The sequence below is a fragment of the Ovis aries genome, chromosome X (assembly GCF_016772045.2).
Source record: "Ovis aries strain OAR_USU_Benz2616 breed Rambouillet chromosome X, ARS-UI_Ramb_v3.0, whole genome shotgun sequence".
Lineage (NCBI taxonomy): Eukaryota > Metazoa > Chordata > Mammalia > Artiodactyla > Bovidae > Ovis > Ovis aries.
Window position 1 is genome coordinate 31,509,680 of NC_056080.1, and position 16,968 is coordinate 31,526,647.

The 16,968-nt window shown below is 40.7% G+C and overlaps 2 protein-coding genes across 10 annotated transcripts in view; one reads left to right on the forward strand and one right to left on the reverse strand.

Annotated features, from left to right (window-relative positions):
* DMD (dystrophin) overlaps positions 1-16,968 on the reverse strand; it is a 2,668,835-nt gene that overhangs the window by 1,146,631 nt on the left and 1,505,236 nt on the right. The window lies entirely within an intron of this gene.
* LOC114111213 (E3 ubiquitin-protein ligase RLIM-like) lies at positions 7,756-11,639 on the forward strand. Its single transcript, XM_027962900.2, has 2 exons — positions 7,756-7,999; positions 9,961-11,639. The coding sequence occupies exons 1-2, from the start codon at positions 7,756-7,758 to the stop codon at positions 11,637-11,639; spliced, it is 1,923 nt and encodes a 640-aa protein (XP_027818701.1).

Genomic DNA, 16,968 nt, shown 5'->3' on the forward strand with positions numbered 1-16,968 from the left:
ACTTTTGTGCCTAACTGTGCAGTTATCCAACGTTTGTACTTCTCACTCACTGCATTCTTAATGCCATCCATAGACTAAAAACTCCATCAGGGAACACATCTATCTGTTTTGTTCAATGCAATATCCCCTCTAACTTAAACAAGTTACTCACTGAGTTGAATGAATGAATAGTGGATAACTTGTTTTAGGTTTCACAGTGAATACATGGTATTGTCAGGCCTCTCTAACCATTTAGTTAAGATTATTGTTGTCCTCTAGCTAGACATATGTAAAATATTTTATATGTACTTCACCTCAGGGTTTTCATTATCATGCTGTTATTTACAGAGTCACAAACTCTTTAAGAGGTATCATCTACCATTGAAAAAAATAAATTTATGCTTTTCATATAGGTATGCCCTAAGATATATGTGGCAAATTTATCAAGTGAGACATAGGTTAGAATACTGTGAAACCTTGAGTTTTGTTAGTTCTTTTCTATGCTAATGTTGTTAAGGACATTGTAACTAGCTTTCTAAGGCTCTCTATGGGCTTCCCTGGTGGCTCAGATGGTAAGGAATCTGCTTGCCAGGCAGGAGAACTGGGTTCAATCCTTGGGTCAGGAAGATCCCCTGGGGAAGGAAATGTCAACCCATTCCAGTATTCTTGCCTGGGGAAATTCCAGGGACAGAGGCATCTGGTGGGCTATAGTCCATGGGGTTGCAAAGAGTCAGACACGACTGAGCAACTAACACAAGGCTCTGTACAGGGCCAAGCAACTGCTTGAAACAGAGTTATCCTCTGATCTGCCTGACTTCCTTCTCTCACCATTTATGAGTTCCTGATATCTTCATCCAGTTTCTCTCAGTCCCACCTTCTCCCCTGCCTTTCTTTTGTTGGGAGAAAAAGACTCAAAGAATCACAAACTCCACAGATTTTTAAGGTCACATCTCCTAACCACCTAACTGATTTATAAATCCTTAAAAAAAAAAAAAAAAAAAAACAGAGCAAAACACTCCCAAGTTCCAATGTCCCCTCATCTTGCCTATGTTCAAACATCTTCAGTGCTAGAAAATACACTATTTCTTGAGGCACCCAATTTCTTCTTTTGGAGAGGGTTCTTTTTTCAGTCAAAAGCCTGCCTGCCTATAGCTTAAATCCAGTAGTTTCGGATCTGTGAATGTCTTGGGGCTACTCAGAACAAGATTAAACTCTTACCTATGTAATAATCCTTCCAATGTTTGAAGACGGCTATCACAACTCCTCTCCTTCAGGTTAAACTTCCCTGATCCTTCATCTGCTGACACAACTTCAAGGCCTCTCCATCTCTGAACAGCTTCCATCCTTTCTCTGAGTGGTTTTAAAAATTTATCATATCAATTTGACCATTCTTTCATTCTATTAATCTATTCTGGTGAAGGAACAGGGAAAATCTGAGTGAGAATAAGTGAATACGTTTCCCTCCATTTTTTCCTACAAGTTTTTAGTGAACAATTTTTCTTTGCGAGATACCATGCTAGTCCCAGGGAACACGACTGTGGGCAAAACAGATGATTTTCCCTCTCCGAGTTTACAATTATACTAGGAAAGAAGGGCGCAGATCAAAACACGCGTAGTTAAAATGACATTATAGGGGTTTTCCTGGAGGCTCAGTGGTAAAGAATCTGCCAGCCAATGCAGGAGTCATGAATACCATCCCAGACTTGGGAAGATTCCATACACAGTGGAACAACTAAGCCCGTGTCCCACAACTACTGAGCCTGTGATCTAGAGCCTGGGAGCTGCAACTACTGCGCGCACATGCTGCAAATACTGAAGCCCATGTGCCCTAGAGTCTGCACTCTGTAGCAAGAAAAGCCATATCAATGAAAAGCCTGCACACCACAATGAAAATAGCCCTTGCCTGCCACAACTAGAGAAAAACCCATGTAGAAACAAAGACCCAGTATAGCCAAAAATAAATAAACACAATTTTTAAAAATAAAAATGACATTATAAATGTGACAAGTGTTACCAAAAACTCTAAGAGCATATAATAAGGGGGCCTGATTTCAAAATATTATCTCACATAACTGTCACCATATTGCTGCTGCTGCTGCTGCTAAGTCACTTCAGTCATGTCTGACTCTGTGCGACCCCATAGATGGCAGCCCACCAGGCTCCTCTGTCCCTGGGATTCTCCAGGCAAGAATACTGGAGTGGGTTGCCATTTCCTTCTCCAATGCATACATGCTTGCTAAGTCACTTCAGTCATGTCCGAATCTGTGTGACCCCATGGACAGCAGCCCACCAGGCTCCTCTATTCACAGGATTCTCCAGGCAAGAACACTGGAGTGGGTTGCCATTTCCTTCTCCATATTACCATGACTCAATAATTATTTTCACTTTATAGATCAATAAACAAAATCACAGAGGTGTTCTTAACACGGATACCTCAAGGAGAGTTCCTGGATTCCTCATCATATCAGGTAGATATTGTCTGCAAGATTCAAACCAAGCTCTTCATGGTCCTCTCTCTTGGATTCTCTGACACCCTGCTTCTTACTATAGGCCAGGCAGGAGAGTCAACCAGCAAATCCAAATGAATGAAATATACATTGAACAGGGTAAAAGGCTTACGATCACCATGATAAAAGGAAAAAGCAAGAATAAACACAACTTTCAGGACTGTCAAAATAGCCAAAGGCCATTGAGCTGTCTGTTAGTACAGACACCCCCAACCCAACACAGACTGCATTCATATCCATGTGGAATAGCAACATTCAGCAAACTGAGTAAATTTTAAAATTTTGAGCCATTATAATTGACCCTTAAACAAGAAGGAAGTTAGGGGTGCAGACAAAGATCTGTGTATTACTGACAGTTGGCCTTCTTATCTGTGGTCCTGCATACATGGATTCAAGCAACCATCGATGATATAGTATTATAGTGTTTACTGCTTAAAAAAATAGCATATAAGTAGACCTATGTCATTAAAACTTGTGTTGTTGAAAGGTTAATTTTACTTACCTTCCAACACATGACATATTTTCACATGTGAACCTTAAACGTACTTATGGATTACAGTGATATAAAGTAAAAACTGCTATATTTCTCTTAGTTTTATGGCTAGTGGCCTTTAGACTCTGAATATGTGTTAACTAGCATGGCTACTTTGGAAAGTTTTACTAGTATATGTGGACCATAATAACTAAAAGGTTACAGATGAATCGTCTCCCATTCCTATCAATCAACATTCTTAATGGAGCTATATTTGAGCTATTAGTATAAGATAACAAATTAAAAACACTGTTAATTTTTAGTTTTTCTCCTGATTAAATACACACATTCCCAAAGACACACTCAAATGATGAGCAACAAATATACTAAAATAAAAATAATACTTTGGAACATTCCCCAAGTCTGTCAATATAGTTATATGTCTTTTGTATATCCTTTCATAGATCTAAGTTCTAACACATCCCTTATATTTTCTGCATTCATTTTAAAATAAAAGTTTTGCCGATCAACCTCTGCATGTGTACTGACAGCACTTTTAGTGGTTCACCTTTGTTATTCTTCTGATAACATGCCCCAAATAAATCAATCTCAACTGTTAGAAAGCAAACAAACATTTTTTTTTTCTTTTTCAAAAAAAGAATGCATCCTATGGGAAATAAGGAAGGCCAAAAGTAGGTTTGAAAGAGTATGTAACATGTGGTGGTCAAACATCATGTGTGGCGGTCAAACATCATGGGACTCCTGACAAATACACTTTCATTTTGACATCTTAACTGATTCTAGTCTGTGGTAAGGGTCTTTAACCTGGCATCAATGAATAGGACTTAGGAAGGTCAATGGATCTTGGGAATAAGAAGAATATAATTTAAGAATCTTTGTCCTGTAAGCCAGACTTTACTCTCATTTCACATTCAGAGATTTTGAGACTCAGTAATGTGCCCACCTCATAGATAATTGGCACACACAAGATTGTATATGAGGCCAATCTTACTCTAAAACCTATGCTTGCTCTACCATGTCATATCACTTTCTCCCAAAGCTTCTAAGAAGTCAAAACCTCAAAAGCTATTAAAGAGCAACGGAAACAGACTTTATACTATGCAGCCTTTATCGGGAACTAAGTTTTTATTGTGAGTAAAATGTTCAATGATCTAAAATGGACTCAACAACATGCAAAATTATCACACCATGATGATGGCTATAGAATGAATCTTCAGTTCAGTTCAGTTCAGTTTCAGTTCAGTCACTCAGTTGTGTCCAACTCTTTGTGACTCCATGAATTGCAGCACGCCAGGCCTCCCTGTCCATCACCAACTCCCGGAATTCATTCAAACTCACGTCCATTGAGTCGGTGAGGCCATCCAGCCATCTCATCCTCTGTTGTCCCCTTTTCCTCCTGCCTCCAATCCCTCCCAGCATCAGACTCTTTCCCAATGAGTCAACTCTTCCATGAGGTGGCCAAAGTACTGGAGTTTCAGCTTCTGCATCAGTCCTTCTAATGAACACCCAGGAATGATCTCCTTTAGGATGGACTGGTTGGATCTCCTTGCAGTCCAAGGGACTCTCAAGAGTCTTCTCCAACACCACAGTTCAAAAGCATCAATTCTTTGGCACTCAGCCTTCTTTACAGTCCAACTCTCACATCCATACACAACCACTGGATAAACCATAGCCTTGACTAGACAGACCTTTGTTGGCAAAGTAATGTCTCTGCTTTTTAATATGCTATCTAGGTTTCTTTTAATTTCATGGCTGCAACCACCATCTGCAGTGATTTTGGAGCTTAAAAATTAAGTTTGACACTGTTTCCCCATCTATTTCCCATGAAGTGATGGGACCAGATGCCATGATCTTCATTTTCTGAATGTTGAGCTTTAAGCCAACTTTTTCACTCTCCTCTTTCACTTTCATCAAGAGGCTTTTAGTTCCTCTTCACTTTCTACCATAAGAGTGGTGTCATCTGCATATCTGTGGTTATTGAGATTTCTCCCAGCAATCTTGATTCCAGCTTGTGCTTCTTCCAGCCCAGTGTTTCTCATGATGTACACTGCATATAAGTTAAATAAGCAGGGTGACAATATACAGCCTTGACATACTCCTTTTCCTATTTGGACCCAGTCTGTTGTTCCATGTCCAGTTCTAACTGTTGCTTCCTGACCTGCATAGAGGTTTCTCAAGAGGCAGGTCAGGTGGTCTGTATTCCCATTTCTTTCAGAATTTTCCACAGTTTATTGTGATCCACACAGTCAAAGGCTTTGGCATGCACACACACACACATACACACACACACACTCACACAAATACACACCTAGCCTGCAAATTAAGATTGCTAAACTCCAGTTCAGTTCAGTCACTCAGTAGTGTCCAACTCCTTGCGACCCCATGGACTGTAGCATGCCAAGATTCCATGTCCATCACCAACTCCCTCAGCTTGCTCACATTCATGTCCATCAAGTCAGTAATGCCATCCAACCATCTCATCCTCTGTAGTTCCCTTCTCCTCCCACCTTCAATATTTCCCAGCACCAGGGTCTTTTCCAATGAGTCAGTTCTTCGCATCAGGTGGCCAAAGAATTTCAGCTTCAGCTTTAGCATCAGTCTTTCCAATGAATATTTAGGACTGATTTCCTTCAGAAATGATTGGTTTGATCTCTTTGCAGTCCATGGGACTCTCAAGAGTCTTCACCAACACCACAGTTCAAAAGCATCAATTCTTTGGTGCTCGGCTTTCTTTATGGTCCCACTCTCACATCCATACATGACTACTGGAAAAAATGATAGCTTTGACTAAACGGACCTTTGTCAGCAAAGTAATGTCTCTCCTTTTTAATATGGTGTCTAGTTTGGTCATAGATTTTCTTCCAAGGAGCAAGCCTCTTTTAATTTCATGGCTGCAGTCAACATCTGCAGTGATTTTGGAGCCAAAGAAAATAAAGTCTCTCAATGCTTCCATTGTTTCTCCATCTATTTGCCATGAAGTGATGGGACCAGATGCCATTATCTTTTTTTAATGCTGAGTTTTAAGCCAGCTTTTTCATTCTCCTCTTGCAATTTCAACAACAGGCTCTTCAGTTCTTCTTCTATTTCTGCCTTGAGTGTGGTGTTATCTGCACTGAGGTTATTGATATTTCTCTCAGAAATCTTGATTCCAGCTTATGCTTCATCCAGCCTGCAATTTCACGTGATGTACTCTGCATAGAAGTTAAATAAATAGGGTGACAATACACAGCCTTGACGTACTCCTTCCCCAATTTTGAACCAGTCCATTGTTTCATGTCTGATCCTGTTGTTTCTTGACCTGCATGCAGATTTCTCAGGAGGCAGGTCAGGTGCTCTATCCATCTCTTGAGGAATTTTCCACAGTTTATTGTGATCTACATAGTCAAAGGCTTTAGTGTAGTCAATGATGCAGAAGTAGATGTTTTTCTGGAACTCTCTTGCTTTTTCAATGAGCCAACAAATGTTGGCAATTTGATCTCTGGTTCCTCTGTCTTTTCTAATTCCAGCTTGAACACCTGAAAGGTCTCGGTTCAAGTACGATGGAAGCATGGCTAGGAGAATTTTGAGCATTACTTTGCTAATGTGTGAGATGAGTACAATTGTGTGGTAGTTTGGACATTCTTTGGCATTGCATTTCTTTGGGATTAGAAAGAAAAATTACTTTTTCTACTCCTGTGGCCACTGGCGCGTTTTCCAGATTTGCTGGCATATTGAGTGCAGCACTTTCACAGCACCATCTTTTAGGATTTGAAATAGCTCAACTGGGATTCCATCACCTCCACTAGCTTGGTTCATAGTGATGCTTCCTATGGCCCACTTGATCCTGGTCATCTGGTTCATGAATATCCTTTTTGTATGGTTCGTCTGTGTATTCTTGCCACATTTTCTTAATATCTTTTGCATCTATTAGGTCCATACAATTTCTGTCCTTTATTGTGCCCATCTTTGCATGTAATGTTCCCTTGGTATCTCTAATTTTCTTGAAGAGATCTCTAGTCTTTCCCATTCTATTATTTTCCTCTATTTCTTTGCACTGATCACTGAGGAAGGTTTTCTTATCTCTCCGTGCTATTCTTAGGAACTCTTGCATTCAGATGGGTATATCTTTCCTTTTCTCCTTAGCCTTTTGCTTCTCTTTTTTCTCAGCTATTTGTAAGGCCTCGTCAGACAACTATTTTGCCTTTTTGCATTTCTTGGTGATGGTCTTGATTACTGCCTCCTGTACAATGTCACAAACCTGTGTCCATAGTTCTTTAGGCACTCTATCAGATCTAATCCCTTGAATCTGTTTCTCACTTCCACTGTGTAAATGTAAGAGATTTGATTTAGGCCATTCCTGAATGGTTGGGCTTCCCTGATAGCTTAATCTGCGGGGGGCGTGGTGGGGGGTGGAGGTGGTGGTGGTGGGGCGGACAGTGAAGAATGGTGCTTGGTACATTATAAACCCTCAGAAATATTGGTTGCTTTTGAATGGACTGAAACCCAACCTGAATCCAGTCCCTACTCAGTTACATAAGGAAGACAATGGATGCCTAGGCAACGCCTAAGCAAGTTGTGAGGTAGAGGCGGGTCTCAATTATTGCCTCACCAGAGGCTGCAGAGCTGAGGTGCAATAGCGGAGTAGCAGAGCAGCGGGGAACCTAGGCGGATGGTTATCCGACTGGGTGTGTTCGGATCACTCCCGGGCGGAAGTCGAAGCTGAAACTGCTTGAGAGCGGTTTTTGCATTTCAGCCCTATGTCATGAAATTCAGATAATTTCCCAGCTGTTCATCGAGATGGAAAGCTCAGATTCCGACGATGAAGAAGACAGAGTCTCGGTCCGACACAGAGGTCAGACAGACCGATTGGCTCGAGAAGATGATTACTACCGATTCGTAAGTGATCTGAGTGAGGAAGATTACATACTTATGAGGGACAACAATTTGCTCGGCCCCCTAGGTGAAAGTACGGAAGAAGAGATGCAGAAGAGGCTTCAAATAATGAAAGAAAATCTACGACGAAACTCAGATGAAAATACAGGTATATTTCTCTTTGGGGGGAATAGGATGGGATGAAAAAGGAACTTCATAGTATTAATAATCACTTCATAATAGTAAATAGTAAATTATACAGAAGTGGCATGCATTATTTGGTAAGGTACTTCTCATAAAAAAGAACTGACATTTACTTGGTTTGCGGTGAGAATGCCAGGGTAGGTTTTTTTTCCCTGATTCACATTTGGATTGTTTTAATTGGGAAATAGTGTGAAGTAGACTATTGGTTTTTGTTTGCTGGTTGGTTTTGTACCTCAATGGAAAGGTCCTCCTATGTCCCAAATTATTTTCTCTATCTATGAAAGTGATGGAGAAGGCAATGGCACCCCACTCCAGTACTCTTGCCTGGAAAATCCCACGGATGGAGGAGCCTAGCGGGCTGCCGTCTATGGGGTCGCACAGAGTCGGACACGACTGAAGTGACGTAGCAGCAGCATGAAAGTGAATGTCGCTCAGTCGTGTTAGACTCTTTGTAACCCCATGGACTATACAGTCCATGGAAATATCCAAGTCAGAATACTGGAATGGAAGGGATCTTCCCAACCCAGGGATGGAACCCAGGGATGGAACCCAGGGATGGAACCCAGGGATGGGACCCAGGGATGGAATCCAGGGATGGAACCCAGGGATGGAACCCAGGGATGGAACCCAGGGATGGAACCCAGGGATGGAACCCAGGTCTTCCGCTTCGCAGGCGGATTCTTTACCAACTGAGCCACAAGGGAAGCCCAAGAATACTGAAGTGGGTAGCCTATCCCTTCTCCAGCGGATCTCCCTGACCCAGGAATCCAACTGGGGTCCCCTGCATTGCAGGCAGATTCTTTACCAACTGAGTTATGAGGGAAGCCCTCTCTATCTATATAGACATGTAAAAAAATAGCAAAAAGAAATATTTCATATTTTAATCAAGTAGTTCTCAACTGGGGACAGTTTTGCTCTCCCCCACCCCAAGGGACATTTGACAATAGCTGGAGATATTTTTGGTTGTCACAGAAGGAGGCATGGGCGTTACTAGCATCTAGTGGGCAGAGACCAGGGATGCTGCCAAATATGACACAATGCACAGGGTAGCTCCCCAAAATAAGAATTGTCCAGTGCTAAAATGTAAATAGTTCTAAGGCTGAGAAACCCTGCTGGAACCTCAGATATGGTGCCTTCTCTCCTAGTGTAAAATAGAGGATTTTACTACCTAATTAAGAGGATACTATAACACTTTGGTTCCAGAATATGGTCTTTTATGCACCATGCTAGGTTCAGTCTATTCATTTGATCTGATGTTCAGCTTAATGCCAATTAAAAATCTTGGTAATATTAAGAAGTATTCAAAATTCAAATACTTTTAATCCTATAAACTTTGCTTATATTTGGGCAATAATCTTGTATTTTAAAACAACTTATACGTTATCAAAAGCATATAGGAGCCTAGGAGTAGTAATGTTGGAGACTAATGAGAATCAGACAATAGTATCAATTGAATTAAATACTAGCACTGTACCTTAACTGGTGTTTACCTGGTTTAATTGCTTTGGTGTTTTGACAGTGGACTGAAAAAAAATGTTGTCTCTTGACATTCCTCCCACAGTGGTATACAGGGCTGTGTTTATGACAAAATATTGAAAAACAGACTTCCTTCAGATACCCTTTGTAAAAACCTCTCTAAATTTATCTAGGATTAGTGTACTCTTTTTCAGATGGAATTGAAACTTCCCTACCTTTGCTTATAAATCCAGATAACAAAGCTTTTAAAGTATTAACTTTAAAGTTAAAGATAATTAACTTTTAAAGTATAACTTATAAAGTAAATGTGAAATCAGTTGAAAACATCTGAGTGTTTAAGTTCTCATTTTTGTTTGCTTTCTAAACAAAGTTTCAGAGTGCTATTTTATGATAGTTCCAGTTTTGGTAGTTCTTTTATGGCCCCTCCCCCCATTTTTTTTAAATTAACAGATAGAGGAGATGCTTCAGATAATGAATCCAGTGAGGACTCTCTTCTAGACTGGCTTACCACTTCCAGACAAACTGAAAATGTGACAAGTGAACAAAAAGAAAATCAGTCTTGGAGAAAAGAGAGCGAAATTAGTGCTAACAGTGATGAGCTCAGATTTGGCTTAGAAAGCAATCTTGAGTGTGATGATGAAAACTCAAATCCAGAAAATGAATATGTAGCATCTGCAAAACTTCCCAGAAGAGAAGATACGGAAGACAGCCAAAGGCAAGTGGAAAATCCACAATCTGAGTCACTATTTACAACAGCGTCTGCATCAGAACACGATACAATGGAAACATTAATGGAAGTCCCACCGACTAGAAGTCAGAGACGACCAAGAAGTAGGAGCCCAGACTCTCGGAGAACGAGAGCAAGGACTGACAGTTGGACACCTCCACGTACACTGTGGGAACTTTTTCAAAGAATGAATGAAGATATACCATCTCAGACTTTTAAACAACCTCTCGTAAGTGAGAATGATACATTTTCTAGAACTGGGCATGAAGAAACATTGAGACAGCAAATGCCTGGACATGAGTTGCAAAATAGGGGTCTTACTGAAACTTCTAGAACTAGGAATGCTGTTCCTGGAGAATGTTATTCAGACACAACGGGCAGTAGTGAATCTTGGGAAGTGAGGGAGACAAATCCAACCAGACCCTTCAGTCCTTGTCCAGTTAATTGTCCAGCATGTTCTCAGAGATACAGAGAAGTTAGTAGAACTCAGCTAACATCGGACTTACCAAACAACACCACCACTTCAGAAAGTGAGCAAGAGGAACGGGCGCCTATGTCTTCAGATTCTGATGAGGCCAATGAGAGAGCTTATGCCAATACCATCAGAAATTCCGTTCATAGAATTTTAAATACTAGCTTAATTGTAAATACTAGCTTAAGTACTAGCGCAAGTGGTATAATGTCTGTTACAACTCAGACTATTTTATGTCAGACAATGACAGTATTTAGTGACTCAAGTAACCTTATGGACAGTGGCAGTATTTCAGAGCATAGTGTCTCACGTCCAAGTGAAAGCATGGGAAGGGCACAGACACCAAATGAAAGACGTGGACCTAATGGTAGTGATAGAAGACCTCGTTCGGCTTCAAATGCTAGCTATGATTCTGATTCAAGTTTACTAATGATATCAGTTTCAAGCCCCTACGATATTTATGGTGCCACATTTAATCAAATGTCTGGTTTTAGCTCAAGTGATGAAGATTTGGAAATTAGCTCACCGATGTTTGAAGACAGTGAAGAAGGAAGCTCAACAACAGGCTTCTCAGAGACTGGGCAAGAAGATGGACGAATGACCCCAATAATAGATGACGATAGCGACTCTGGGTCTTCCCTTAATCTGGAACAATTTCTCTTATTACATGAAGCAGACCCACACCAACCTACAGGCCTTAGCGAACTGCAGATTGACAACTTGCCTATAAGATTTTCTGAAGAGGAAGATGCAACTAAAATCTGTACCATTTGCATCACAGAATACACTGCAGGCAACATGTTACGCATCCTACCATGCTCGCATGAATACCATTATCAGTGCATTGATCAATGGCTGGCAGAACATTCAACCTGCCCTATTTGTCGTGGGCCCGTGGTGGACCACTCTGAGGCAGATGATCCTATGTGAGATCTGAATTCTCGGATATATAAAGTGTTACAGTAACGGACAACTGTCAGCTGTGTCATGTTCACTTTTAGAGTTATTTATGTTTAACAACTTGAATCTACATGTAACAATTGGAACTGAATTACTTGTTCCTGAAGAAATTATTGGGCTTTCCCAAATTTCTGTTTCATAATAAAAGGAAATATCAAAAAGTCAAACAGCGTTATCCTATCTGACAATAAAAATGAGTTACACATCATAGCAGTGCACTGAATTTCAATAGAAACTTAGCATGTGCACTGGGTTGGGATATTCCTGATGCCATGAGAGAAATGTTCTAATATGATATAATCAATCTCGATAGATCCTAGTAGTATCTTCTAGTCATATAAATCCCAGATGTCTCTTAGCCCTGTTCAATCCTGGTTGTGCATGCAAAGAAACAGGAACCCAACTAAATAATTAAGAAGCAATTTAAGACTATATTAGAGTCATTCACATACAAAAGTCATGTTATATTCATAGAATGCCATAAAAAGCTTCGAAACCCTTCTCTTCCAGTTTATCCCTTTTATCCAGTTTATATCTTCCATTTATCCCTTCTCCAGCAGTTTATCCCACCCTCCCCAATACTACCTTAAAGTTTCTCCTATTCCCCACTACCAGTGTATTAGTCAGAGTCCTAGCCAAAAGCTGATGGCACACTTTAAAAGAGTGATGGAATATCACTTAATGAGGAGACTAAAATGTGTAAATAATGAAGAAAAACCAAGAGATGATGAAGTATCCATAGGCTAGCAACTGAGAAGCCAGTATTAGAACCACTAGGTTTGAAGGGGCATAGAGAGATAGTAGTTCCTGCAATCCCAAATGTCTTAAGAGTTGTCGTAGAAGTCCACCCATCAAGAGCTATAAACTGAGAAAATGGCAGCCACTGCCAATCCAAAGTTTTGGAGAGGGTGCATCATAGAAATGAATACCCTTACCTTCTTTCCTCCTGACTTCTAATCTTTTGTCAGTAGTTCACATTAGCCAAATCTAACCTGAAGGACTGATGCTAAAGCTGAAGCGCCAATACTTTGGCTACCTGATGGGAAGAGCTGACTATTGGAAAAGACCGTATTGGCCAGTACAAAAATTTTTCCTTATCATTTTCCATCCTGGTGAGAGTGCATAATATTACAACCTATAGCAACAATCATCACTTTGTACAATGTGCAACCTGTTCAAATGCAGGTAGTGTTACGTATAAAGCTGCTCTAAACATTGAAAGTCAGAAACATCACTGACTTTTATTTTCTATGTGACTTGCTGGTAGCCACAGTATTTGCACATAACTACAAAATATAAATGGGGAGTGGTGGTGAAGTTTTTAAATTCACCTTTCAGCTAGCATATTTTTCACATAGCAGATATCTGCATGGCCATAAATGAAGATCTAGGTCAAACCTCTGAAACTGACATCAACTCATACTGAAATTTGTTTGAATATTCTGATTTTTATTAAGCATTTCTGATACCAGGTGTACTTCATTTACTGTGAGTAGAAAAATTATAAAAGTCCTTGGTTTTCATACTATCCTAACAGGTTCCAGTCTTCCAAAGGATGGTAATTGCTTAATTAATGCTTCAGTACATTCACATACACCTTCTGTGGTTGACAGAATTCTGAGATGATGCCTAATGATCCTCATAGTAGCCCTTCTCCTTGAGTATGAGACCTGTAAATGTGATGGAGTATCGTTCCCATTATTAGATTATGATAAACAGCACAGTTGATTGGAAAATTATCCAGAGTGAGCATGTCCCAATCAGGTGAGCACTTAAAAGGCACAGAGAGGACTTCTAGTCCATATAAGATGGTTTATGCTCCTCTTGCCCTGCTTCCCATTTATAAGCCCAACTATATATCCTGGAAACAATATGAGACAACCAAATGTGAGCTCTGAAAGGTCTAAAGAAGAAGGTGAATTGGCTAGGGACCCTTGGAATGACTGAGCAATTTCATGTCAGGGCACCTTATGACCTCTACCAAGAAGAAATGTGACCTAAACCCAGCATTCCCTCTAAACTTAGTAACAGAAAGTGGCTCAAATGGGCTCTTCCTCCATCACATCAAATAGGAATCCCACAAATACCAAATGAGCACTGCAGAACCTAAAAGAGGGAACAATTAAAATCCCTGCTGACAATAAATGCCCAGATAAAGTGATCTCCCCACTCGGCCTGAGATTCCCCTTCACCACCCACACACACCAGTGGCTCCTTGGCCAGAAAAAGTGATCCCACCACAAAAAGCGCACACTTGGAAAATGCTCTCCTCCTCAGAAGGGCCTGAGACTCCTCTCCCCTATCCAGAGACATTAGGAAACTTTCTGGTACCTCCACAGAAAGTTTTCAACCTGGTAAGTACCCTTCATTCTCTACAGTCAAGGGAGAACCTGTCACAAGTGCCTGGCACAGGAAGTACTCTTCATCAAGTGGTCCAGCAATTCCCTTCCCCCACCAGCAGCACCAAGTGGCCTATCCTGGGGAAGCTGCTTCTGACCCCATAAGCAGCATGAGGAGGGACCAGAAGTAGCTCCACCTGCACAACACGAAAGGTACCATATAGGTTCTGAAAACTAGACTGTCATGGAACCATGGTCCACAAAAGTTGAGGAACTATGTGCCAAACCTATAAAAATGAAAGGCCTGCTAAAATAAAAACAAAACAACTTTAAACAGGGACCAAAGTATCCTAACATAATAGCCAAAATGTCCAAAAAACAATAAAATATCACTACTCATACCATAACGACTTGATACATAACAGCTTGAATAAGAAATGACGCCAAATCAGGATGAGTTAGATGTTAGAATTATCTTACAAGTATTTAAATGCTGAGTTCAGACCTTTATGACCTTGAACAGAGAACCAAGCCACTCCATAGCAGTATCCCAACCTACAGAACTGTGAGCTATTGAAGGGGGGTTGTTTTAAGCCACCACATTTGTACTAATTTCTTATGCAGCAAAAGAAAACTAGGACAATGTCTTATCTAGGATCCATCCTGTACCCAGAAAATGATTACAATGAGTCCGCGATGGTCACAAAGATTAGGACGTGACTTAGCAACTGAAGAGCAACAAGACAAGTAAATGCCTTAAATGTCTTAGTTCCAGGCCTATTATGACATCATAATCTGCCATTTTTACCAAGAATGGAATCCCTAATTCCTGCTACTGAAGCTCTTAGAAGACAATATGCTTCCTGCTCGAACAACCACCAATATCTCGTAGCTCTAACTTGACTTCATATTACCCTCTCTCATTCTACCAGCATATGCTGCTTTTATCATACACCTAACTTAACATGCTGACTTTCAAACTACATAGCTACTTAATTTGTCTCAACACAGTTGCTGAGTAGTATTATTAACATAATAATAATTATTATTATTATATATTGATCTTCCAAATCATAGTTCTTTCTATCTGCCCTGACAAATCAGAAATTACGATTTACACCAGAATCATCTGAGCTCCACCTGATCTGTTTTTTCCATTACAGTGTATCAGTTTAAATGCACAGCATCAAGTACTGTGATTGTGAACATTAATATTTCTATCTTAAGAATTTTCTCTGTGTTTTCTTTCTAGGTTTTAAAATATTTATTTATTTTGGCCTAATTCAAAAACAAACTAACAATCTTATCTAAACAACAAATACTTTTTGAAAGTAGTTATAGCCTATGGATAGATTTTTGATAGCAATATCAAGTATCAGTTCAGTTCAGTTCAGTTCAGTCGCTCAGTCGTATACAACTCTTTGTGACCCCATGAACCACAACACACAAGGCCTCCCTGTCCATCACCAACTCCCGGGGTACACCCAAACTCATGTCCATTGAGTCAGTGATGCCATCCAACCATCTCATCCTCTGTCATCCCCTTCTCCTCCTGCCCTCAATCTTTCCCAGCATCAGGGTCTTTTCCAATGAGTCAGTTCTTTGCATCAGGTGGCCAAAGGATTTCAGCTTCAGCTTCAGCATCAGCATCAGTCCTTCCAATGAATATTCAGGACTGATTTCCTTCAGGATGGGATGCAAGGAGATCCAACCAGTAGGACACAAATCTAAGTCCCTCCAAACTAGTTCAGCATCCTCTCCTTTCTGACATAAATCAGATCCACTTTTCATGAAGAATATATGTCTTGTTCTGATGAAACTAATTTATGTAAAGGCAGAGTCCTTTAAATCACTGGTTCCCAACCTCTAGGCATCAGACCAGTACCTCCTCTTAGATCAGCAGTGGCATTAGACTAAAAATAAAGTGCACAATAAATGTAATGCACTTGAATCATCCCAAAGCCATTCCCTTGACCCCAGGTCTGTGGAAAAAACTGTCTTCCATGAAATAGGTCCCTGATACCAAAATGGTTGGGGACTGCTGCTTTAAATGGATAAAAGTACATACAATTTTTAACATTTCTGACATGTACACTCTTATTTTTATTAATTGGGACAAACTATCAAGGCTATGGTCTTTCCAGTGGTCATGTATGGATGTGAGAGTTGGACTGTGAAGAAAGCTGAGCGCCAAAGAATTGATGCTTTTGAACTGTGGTGTTGAAGAAGACTCTTGAGAGTCCCTTGGACTGCAGGGAGATCCAATCAATCCATCCTAAAGGAGATCAGTCCTGAATGTTCATTGGAAGGACTGATGCTGAAGCTGAAACTTCAGTACTTTGGCCACCTGATGCAAAGAACTGACTCATTTGAAAAGACCCTGATGCTGGGAAAGATTGAGGGCAAGAGGAGAAGTGGACAACAGAGGATGAGATGGTTGGATGGCATCACCGACTCAATGGTGATGAGTTTGGGTAAACTCCAGGAGTTGGTGATGGACAGGGAGGCCTGGCGTGCTGCCGTCCATGGGGTCACAAAGAGTTGGACACGACTGAGTGACTGAACTGAACTGAACTGATGCATCAATTTGGGCTCCCCTGGTGGCTCAGACGGTAAAGAATCTGCCTGCAATGTGGGAGACCTGGGTTCCATCCCTGGGTTGGGAAGATCCCCTGGAGGAGGACATGGCAACCCACTCCAGTATTCTTGCCTGGAGAGCCCCCATGGACAGAGGGGCCTGGCAGGGTACAGGCCATAGGATTGCAAAGAGTCAGGCAGGAGTGAGGGACTAAGCACAGCACATCCATCCATTCACCTTTACCTGGGAATAGTTTCTCTTAGGGAAACTGAGGTAATTAAGAACTAAAATCCTTTCTATTGAGAAAGGGATAAAGGAGCTTAAACAACTAAAAAAATGCATATTATGTGTCCCTCAGTGGACCATGACATAATTCTGTCAA